The 9,816-nt window shown below is 43.5% G+C and overlaps 1 protein-coding gene across 22 annotated transcripts in view; it reads left to right on the top strand.

Moving 5' to 3' along the window:
- unc80 (unc-80 homolog (C. elegans)) overlaps positions 1–9,816 on the top strand; it is a 59,089-nt gene that overhangs the window by 16,719 nt on the left and 32,554 nt on the right. For 13 of the 22 annotated variants that reach the window (XM_077566250.1, XM_077566230.1, XM_077566197.1 and 10 more), the window contains 18 exons: positions 564–727; positions 1,696–1,794; positions 1,958–2,166; positions 2,410–2,454; positions 3,494–3,600; positions 3,741–3,894; positions 4,458–4,630; positions 4,706–4,918; positions 5,078–5,213; positions 5,288–5,421; positions 6,430–6,607; positions 6,720–6,929; positions 7,219–7,316; positions 7,402–7,614; positions 7,684–7,791; positions 7,883–8,021; positions 9,047–9,228; positions 9,308–9,439. In XM_077566250.1, the coding sequence (XP_077422376.1) occupies positions 564–727; positions 1,696–1,794; positions 1,958–2,166; positions 2,410–2,454; positions 3,494–3,600; positions 3,741–3,894; positions 4,458–4,630; positions 4,706–4,918; positions 5,078–5,213; positions 5,288–5,421; positions 6,430–6,607; positions 6,720–6,929; positions 7,219–7,316; positions 7,402–7,614; positions 7,684–7,791; positions 7,883–8,021; positions 9,047–9,228; positions 9,308–9,439 (2,694 nt within the window). The remainder of the gene's footprint in view (positions 1–563; positions 728–1,695; positions 1,795–1,957; positions 2,167–2,409; positions 2,455–3,493; positions 3,601–3,740; positions 3,895–4,457; positions 4,631–4,705; positions 4,919–5,077; positions 5,214–5,287; positions 5,422–6,429; positions 6,608–6,719; positions 6,930–7,218; positions 7,317–7,401; positions 7,615–7,683; positions 7,792–7,882; positions 8,022–9,046; positions 9,229–9,307; positions 9,440–9,816) is intronic. The other 9 variants (XM_077566341.1, XM_077566301.1, XM_077566333.1 and 6 more) reach the window with 4 other exon arrangements.

Here is a 9,816-nt window from a genome sequence, read left to right as displayed (position 1 = left end):
CTATCAAAAAAGTGAAATATGTTTCTCATTAGGACGACAAAGTTTCGTGTTCTAATGAGAAAAGTTTCTTGCTAGGATAAGTACGTTTTCTCGTTAGGAAGCGAAACCTTATTTACACACGAAAGCTAGTAGGCTATTTTTATCAGAATTAAACACCCGACATGTTCATTTGTTATATGTAGCCTACAGTAAAAACACAATAGTTGCATTGAACAATTAAAAGCTGCCTTTTCTATTTTCCAGTCACTTCTCCAAAGAATATAAAGTATAGAAAAAGTCATTTTAAATACTGAAATTTAAATGACTGAAAGAAAAGTAGGGCAAGGTGATGTACTTAAGAACAATTTAAAAAACAATTACATTGTAAAAAAAAAAAAAAAAAAAAAAAGATTGATTTTCGTAATCGTCTATCAATCAGTAATAAAAAATATGTACACTATTTAAATGTGCAAGGATGCCTTTAAAAATAAAAAACAAAATGAATGACTTTAGCAGCACAGGCTTCCCACACAGCCGCCTCCTCTGGTGGCTTTCTGACGCTTGTTTGTCACCCTCCTTAACAGGGCCTGTACTGTGACATCCGCCAGCTGGTGCAGTTCATCAAGGAGGCCCACGGAAATGTTTTTCGTCGAGTGGCTCTGAGCGCGCTCCTAGACAGCGCTGAGAAGGTCACGGCCACCAAAAAACCTGATGAGAAAGATGAGACCAAACTTCAAGGGCCAAGAAGGTACTGGAAAGAAATGCTCTTGTGGGGCCAATCTTTGACATGTAGAAAAAAAGATATGTAAAAAATGAGTTCTCATCCACTCTTAAGCATCTCATCATTGCTTGCTTTGTTGTATGTCTCGTTTGCATGCAACTGGACACAGTTGTGGGCCTAAATGCTACTTGTTCATGTATTTGTCCTTGGCGAGTAATAGACTCATTTATTTACTTATCTGAGTAGATTCTCCATCTTTTTGAGAAATGCACAGATCTATGATCTGTAGTCTGCTCCTAAGCATGGGAAAAGTAACAATATGCAGTAGTGTACCAGGGGAGAAGAGGCAGGCAGATAAAATAGTACGAGTGGAGAGCACTTCCGTTAATCATCTATTGCCATCGATTACCGCCTTTCGGCGAGTGCTTCCGCATTTTCGGCGAATGCTTTATGACTTGAAGCTTCGTAAAACTGCACGGAATGAGAGGGACCGTCTGTACTCACCCCGATCGACGAACATAAACCTGCTCAGTCCGTGTATTTTTACGAGGCTTCGCATCATTGTGCACTCGCCGAAAGGTGGCCGTCGCCATTGATGGGAAGCGACGAGAAAATAAGTAGAAGTTGTAGTGACAGTTGGTCATAATCGGTACTACTAATGAATCTTATATAAAGAAATAAAGTTGCAACAGGTGCCGTGACAGCAAATGTCATTTGCTATCCTGTCCATTATTGCCATAGCCTTCTGAGGCTACCGTTTGCATTTGCGTGGGACTCTTCTGGCACTTCCAATCATATGAAAGAGGTCCTATGGCCTAAAGAGCTAAAAGGGTTCAATACTGGACGGATGGGGAAGAGAGCCAGCCAAGGGATGCAAATACTTTCCCTGCATGCTAGCATCACTGGCAGTGCCACTGCATGTGTGCTTATTGTTAGCATCTTCAGACGGCTGGGTGGCCTGAGCGCTGTTTGTTTGTTGGGATGTGTGCGTGTAGGTCAGAGGCGGGTGTGTCCGGGGAGAAGGGTCAGGTGTCCAGTGCTGCAGATGAGTGTCGCAGCTACATCTCCAGCAGACCCCCCCAGACCCCCGAACAGTGAGTGTTCACCTCATCACGTCTCCATCATTGTGCCCCATCCATGTCAGGCCGGCCACCAGCTTGAAACCATTGAGGACGATTAGATTATGTATTTATTCATTTATGTGTTTATTTATTTTTAGTTGAAATGATCCGTATTGCTCCCTGTGTGTGTCTCCAGTGAGGAGCAGATCCCAGGAGCACTGCTGGGCAGGAAAGACTTTTGGAGGAAGATGTTTAAGTCGCAGAGTGCTGCCAGTGACACCAGCAGCCAGTCTGAACAGGACACCTCGGAATGCACCACCGCCCATTCTGGTACCACCACGGACCGCCGCTCCCGATCAAGATCCCGGCGCATTTCACTTCGTAAGAAACTGAAATTGCCAATAGGTAGGTGCAGCCAGTCATTGCTTTTCATGGGGGGGGCAACAACAACAACAACAACAACAAACACACAAATGAAGTGAAATAAAGTCCTGATTTGTATCTGTCCTAATTTTGCTGCCTCCTCTGTTTCTCAGTGTTTAACAAATAGCAAATCATCACATTTCACATCAGATCCAGTAATGTCTCTCCATGTCCACATACTTCACCGCATCCTCCCATCTTATATGTTCCTTTTTTGCACTTCAGCATGCCACAGGACCACTCACCTACCCCTCACCCTCTCTGTCTTACGTATGTGCAAGTGGATCCATCTTCATCTTATCATCTTCATGTTGTTTGTGTTGATGTTGCATCATGCATGCCCAGACTGGAGTCAAGTTGTGATTTGAAAGTTCCACAAATCAGGTGACGATGGAAGGAGGTTGCTGCTGTTATATTAGACACCACGTTTCAAGCCATTATGAGCATTGCATTGAATTTACTTTCAAAAAATTTCAAAAATAGGCCCAGTCTGTGCTCCCTCAAACAGGAACACAATGTGGACCCAGAAAATAACTGCACATAGCAATACAATAATTTCATACATACAACAAATTTTAGAAACTTGTATGTGTGGGAAGGGTAGAGAGAGCTTGGGTGGGGGACTGACAACACGGACATGCAGTGTATAATCATGAGTGTGTATAGCATATATGTCTGTGGCAGAATGTCACGTTAAAGCATATAGTCTCATTGCCATGGAGACAGCCTCGACCGACTTAATCAGGAACTGACAGAATGAGAGAGGAGGAGATTAGTTTCATGCAGCAGGACTTCCAGGAGGACATTCAGATAACAATTATTTTGTAAACGGACAATCATTTCAGTCAGCCTTCAGTCATTGCCTACGACTGCCATAGGGCATCAATGAACCAAATTAGAAATTATTCAAAACGATTCACCAACGTCTCCATGTCTTTAATTTAGTTTGCGTAGTGACTCAAGAGTAACATCCAGTGAGCTGATCCCATTTTCTAAATTTTACAAGAAATCAGGAAACTGCTACTAGCACCATCGAGAGCCACGAAGAAAAAAATCCTGACGTATGTGCTGATGTCTTCTGTGATGCCAATATTCAGAAGGACTTAATAGTTGACTTAATTTATCTGGCATCTTCCTCTTTCCACATGGAACTTGCTTGCACGTTATTGTGAGTGAATGTGAAAACTGTCCACCTTATCCACCCTGGTGCGTCGCAACCGCTTGTGTCACCACGTGTGTGTGCTTTGTAAATTGAACCTGCCCTCATTTCTGTAATATGTGTGAACATTTGAATTGACGCTGTCTCCAGGCAACTGGCTGAAGCGTTCCTCTCTCTCTGGGCTTACCGACGGCGTGGAGGACCTGTTGGACATCAGCTCAGTAGATCGGCTCTCTTTCATACGACAGAGTTCAAAGGTCAGGAGGGTTGACACTGCTTCTTTTTAAACTATATTATATGCCTTTAAAATCGATTGCACTTGTCTTTTACTGCTGTAACCCGTGCGTTTCCCAGCTGTGAGTCTTATCTTATGTTGTGTTTGGCCATGAATGATCAGGTGAAGTTCACCAGCGCAGTCAAGCTGTCAGAGGGGGTTGCCACCGGGCCGGAATACGGCAGGGATGAGGAAGAGAATTTCTTCAAGCGGCTCGGTAAATGGAGGTCTGGCAGGAGGAATCCATCCAAGCTTCACCACACAGAAGAGAAAGATGGTAGACCTCCCCCAAAATCCCGGCTGCCCCACGCCCACTCGCTGCCCTCATAAAACCCCCGCCTTCCTCGCTCTCTGCACCTCCGCCTTCCGTGACATTTCATCTCGTATCTCTTAGTTTCTTTTTAGAATGGGTTGCTTACAGGTTTGTGCTCCAAATGTGTGTTGTTGCAAGCATGTTTCACTCCATCAAAAAAAGAAAAGAAAAAAAATTCTCCCCCATTTGCTCTTAGAGTAGTTTGGACTTGATATATTCCAACCATCTTTCTGCTGTGGTGTGGTTCATACATGTTGCTCTTCTCTGCTTCTGATGCTGACATATTTGGTGGCAGTTCCGAATCACAAAGGACGATTTTTCTTTGTGTGGTTACGGTTCTCATTTCAGTCAATGTTAGCAATAAAAATGCTTTAGGAGAGTTCTGGTGCAATGATCACACAAAGAACATCAACAATCTACGGCTGCCAGTGACTATTTTGCATCTCGACATCGTTTGTCAAGCGTGTTCTCCTGAAAGGATGCGCCTGCATTCAATTATCCAAAATCTCGATTCCCCATTTGTCCAGGACCCCATGGTTTCCAAGAGCGCCTCGCTGCCAGTCAGGAGGCCATAAAAAACAAAAATGTGGTGAATTTGGGTGCAATTCGACAGGGCATGAAACGCTTCCAGTTTCTGCTCAACTGCTGCGAGCCGGGGACCATCCCCGACGCTTCAATCCTCGCCGCTGCTCTGGACCTGGTACTCGTCATCAATCCCATCTTGCTTTGCTTTTATTCCTCTCCCTGGCTTGACTTTGTCCTCTGCTCTTCCCAGGAAGCGCCCATCGTGGCTCGGGCATCCCTCTTTCTTGAATGTGCCCGATTTGTTCATCGCTGTAACCGTGGCAACTGGCCAGAATGGATGAAGGGCCACCATGTTAACATTACCAAAAGAGGCATGTCCAGGGGGCGATCGCCGATAGTTGGCAATAAAAGGAATCAAAAGCTCCAGTGGAATGCGGCGAAACATTTCTGCCAGTGGGGAGATGTGAGTCCGATTATTTTCATGTTCAAAGTGGGCTACGTACGGGGTTCTCAAACATTTTGGGTCCAGGGACCACTTAGGAGAGTTTTTCCAAAGATCCCCTAACACCAATTAAGCATAACTACCGTGCCACTTTGTGTGGACATGTGTTTGTCAAACTAGGCGATTGGCACGCGGCTGAGCGAACTGTGCCACTGTGACAGCGAAAGTCCCGCCAACATCCTGGGGTACATCTACGATGAGGAGACTAAACGAAGAATGAGGAAGGAGGATGAGGAAGAGGACTATTTAGATGATAGTAAGTCAGATGCTGAGTGTGTGATTTGTGTTTTTGTCATCATTTAGTCATTGTTTTTCTCCTTCCCCCTTAAGACACGGTCAATCCGACAAAATGTGGCTGCCCATTTGCTCTCAAGATGGCTGCTTGCCAGCTGTTGTTGGAAATCACCACCTTTCTGCGAGAGACATTCCCTTGTTTGCCGCGACCACGCACAGAACCACTTGTGGTACTTCTATGGATGTCATCTTTTGTTACACTTTCACCAAGCGGTTCACTTCAGTTTGGTTAGCTCTTCTGCATTTCTGCTCTTAATTTTAATGTTAGTCATATACAAACATATAAAATGTGAACACATATTTCGCAATTTATGCCCCAACTGTCAAGCTCAAGCTCTCTGATGTCCCTTTTTCATCTTTACTTAAAGTATTATATATTTTCTTTTCTATTCCTGTGAAAGGAAGGGAAGGGTCAGGTAAAAGTAAGAATTCAAATTTATTTTTTTATTTTTTTACTGTGTTATTAATGGCATTGAATGCATGTTTTATGTTACACTACAATGACGCCCAGCTTATTTGCAGTCCAGCATTTGTCAATTAATTGTTCCCAGATTGAAAAATAATAAGAATAAATGTATTATTTTTTAAATGGAAAAAAATACAAATTGAAACACGAAATACTTTTTTGGGGGGGTTGCACTCAGGCCAAAGCAATAGAAGAATTTGGCTTGTGGCGCCAAGTAACTATACTGAGGTGACTAGCGCAGCATATTTGAGAGAAAAATAGTGCTTTGCTGCCATCTTATGGCATTGTGGTGCCAGGTAAGAATGTTAAATTGAGTTTAGGAGTTCAACAAAAGTTGGGTTTTGCTGCCATCTTGTGCCATATACAGTAGGTACCAGAAGGCTATGTTAAAGTGAGTTACGTAGTTTCATTTAATAGTTCTTTGCCACCATCTTGGTACCGATAAACTTGACGTGATTTGAAGAGTTTGGATTTGGACATAAAGTGCATTGCTGCCATGTCGAAGTAGCTTTACGCAATTATGAACCTTTTGGTGGCGTATCAATTACTCACGGATTTTCGCTATTCCCTGGCGAATTAATTACTCTATTTACTTTTATTCATAGCTGACAGCCTGGCACAGATGAACTGTACTATTTGGTGGAAGCCTGGCTTCGACTTGTGTGAGTGACATCCAGGCACCATTTTAAGTGTTTTCTTTCATTATCTGTAGGATTTAGAAAGCTGCCGCTTGCGTCTGGATCCTGAACTTGGCCGACATCGCTACGAGAGGAAGATCAGTTTTGCGGGCATCCTTGACGACGAAGACGGCCACGACTCGCTTAACAGCAGCAGCCACACTCTGAAGTCGGACACCATGTGTGACGACAAGAAAGCTCAGGAGGCCGCAGGTGAGCTCTTGTTGACTTTGTTGCTCAGGACTCTTTTTTTTTTTTTTTTTTTTTTGTGCGTGCGTGCGTGCGTGTGTTTACTCAATATTACCCTGTCACGACATCCTTCCAGCACCCATACGAAAGATTCATATCGGAGGCTCGCGGCTGCTTCAGATCAAAGGTGCCCGCAGTTTCCGTGTCAAAAAGGGAGGGTCTTTGTCTTCCATACGGAGGGCAGGCAGCCTGAAGAGCACCAAACTGTCCCGACAGGATTCCGAGTCCGAGAATGAGGAGGGGATACTTTCTCAAACAAACAGCAGAGATACCGTCACAGACATCGGTAAGTCAAAGGCTTAAGCGTCGTTTTCTAATGAATATTTCAGTGGAGTTCATTTGGAATGCACACTTTTTTTCCCCCAGTTTCAATGAAATCGCATTTTACACGCCATTTAGAAGACATGTTGACCTCACCTCATTATTGGAAATGATTGGATGATTTTGTTGAACAACTTCTAACACATACATACAGTATATCTTATCATAAGCAATTGGAGAATGCCCAGTGGCGTCTGACCATACATCTACAATTATATTTCTTTCTTTTTTTTTCTTTTTTTTGCATCATGCAGGTAGTCCCTGCAGTACTAGTGAACCCAGCATTGAGCCTGAAGGCCAAAGCTCAAGCGGAACAGAGGACAACTACCACCGCAATATGTCTTGGCTCCATGTACGTGAACTATACCGTTAGGGCCGAAAGTATTTGGACAGTGACAGAATTCCGCATTCTCTCTTTCTCACATGCCTCGCCGCAGATCATGATCCTGCTGTGCAACCAGCAGAGTTTCATCTGCACTCACATTGACTTCTGCCACCCGCGCTGCTACCAGCACCACAACCGCTCCTGCGCTCGCCTGGTCCGCGCTATCAAGCTTGTCTACGGCGAGACGGTGGACAGCCTGAGAAAGGACAGCGCCGCCGCCGCCGCCACCGGCATCATCAGTGCTCGTGCACAGAAGAACAAGGAGGTGAGTTTCCTATCTCCGCCATCATGATGTTATTCTTGTTTGGGTCTCTGAGAGTGTGTTTGGCCTCAGTGTTCTGACAAATCATGTCTGAGGACGCCATCCATGAAGAGGAGGCCCACTGACAGCAACACAGAAGGGAAGAAAGACACTGGAATGTTAAAGTACATCAGAAACCAGGTGTGGCATTTACCTTTGTACTGTTTGCGCCATTGGTAAAATGTAACAAAGTACAAATACTTTTGCGGTACTTTATCTGTGTCTCCTGCAGGTGATGAGCTTGTCGCCGGCTCCCTTGTCTCTTCTCATCAAAGCTGCTCCCATCTTGACTGATGACATGTATGGAGACGTTCAGCCTGCAGCCTGGGAGCTTCTGCTCAGCGTGGACGAACACATGGCGGCTGCTGCTGGTAAAATATTTGCATTTGCAATTGACAGGCTCATTCCAGAATTGCAGTACATCTTAGGTACCATCTTCTTTATTGGTTCAATGGACCGTTTGTTGAGATTTTTTTTTGGTTAAGTTTTCAACAAAATCAGGTAATAAACAATCCTATGATTTGATGAACTGTACATTTTTGTGAGGTATTTCATTTAGTTTGCTGTGTTTGGCACAACACTGCTACACACCAATGGACACATGAACGTTTACAATTTTGAAATATTGCTGAATAAATCCTTTACAATTAAATCAAGAAAGTTATGTAAGTTATTATTTATTGGAAAACTGCGTTAATATTAGTATTTCTCTAACTGCACTAACAAGATTTTAAATCTGCTCATGCTAATAATTTTTGTTTAAGCGTACATGCCAGCTGTCTTGGCTGCATGCATCAAAAACAAATGTAGCGATATAATAAAGTACATTGGAAAAAATATGCAAGAGAGAAGTGAGGACTCACCCGTGTTTATGATGTCCTTTCTGCTGAGTAATGTGGCTCTTTTTTTTTCTCTCTTTTTGAGGTGGCTAGATAAGTTTCAGTGTTGTGTTGCGTATATGAGAGAGACAACTTCAGAGCACATTTACTACTATTTCAAATATTTCTCTGATTAAACAAATTGTTTGAACAACTACAAAATCCTACCCCCAAAAATCTGATTTAAAGCATATATTATCTGTTATATTTGCTATGTAAATTGATCAGAGGGACGGGCAAGGGAGAAAAAGCCATTTAGTTCAAGTGCTGTTTGCTATTTTTCAATATGTAAAACTTACTTTTACTACAGCTGCTGTAACTTTTTTTCTCGGGATGTCTATGTTCATTCGGAATGATTTCAATCGGAATGACTAAAAAGTCTCCATGTTAAACCCAGCGTAGGATTTACTCAACAAGACAGAAATTGTCCTCCAATTTTAGAATGACCCTACAGGTAGATTTTCACCTTGCTACGGTGCTGCCATAATAATCTTCTCCCGCCCTCTTCTTCCCCCCAGCCGCCATGTTCCTCCTTTGCGCAGTGAAGGTCCCCGATGCCGTGACTGAGATGATGATGGCTGAGTTCCAGCATCACGAGGCCTGCCAGCGCATCAACTCTATCTTCAAGTTTTACACGCTTTGGCGTTTCCGCTACCAGGTGTGGCCTCGCATGGAGGAAGGAGCCCAGCAGATCTTCAAAGTATGTATTATTGTGACAGATGAAATAGACCCATTTTGAACGTGAGGATGGGTGTGACTTCACTTTGTCTTTATTTTAGATTCCTCCACCCAGCATCAACTTCACCCTGCCGTCTCCAATTCTGGGCATGCCTTGTGTGCCCATTTTTGACCCCCCATGGGTTCCCCAGAACACCGGAAGCGTCCAGGACCCAATCAATGAGGACCAGTCTGTAAGTGTATGCATGCTGTATTTGTTTTCTTCTGTCAACTGTAGAGTGATAGGGATTTTTTTTCTATGCTGCATACTAGAGTTCAAGCAGATATTATGTATGTACGGTAAATGACTACGTTTACATGCAGGCAATAACCCTTTTCAAACCCGAATATGGGCAATATTCCGTTTTTGTAAGGCCATAACCCCAATAGCCTCAAACATGACGCTCGCTCGCAGTAAACAACCGACTACTTTTAGAAATTTTTAATTGTTTTTTTTTGGGGGGGGGGGGGGGTCCTCAGTAGGAAACCAAAGGACATTCATAAGTCAGCTAGATAAAACATTACAATTTAAGGCCTTACCTGCAAAATGAATTCACAATCATGCTGTGGA

The sequence above is a fragment of the Vanacampus margaritifer genome, chromosome 1, assembly GCF_051991255.1.
Source record: "Vanacampus margaritifer isolate UIUO_Vmar chromosome 1, RoL_Vmar_1.0, whole genome shotgun sequence".
Taxonomy (NCBI): Eukaryota; Metazoa; Chordata; class Actinopteri; order Syngnathiformes; family Syngnathidae; genus Vanacampus; species Vanacampus margaritifer.
The sequence above is the reverse complement of the archived record's forward strand: the minus strand, read 5'-3'. Positions and strand labels throughout refer to the sequence as shown.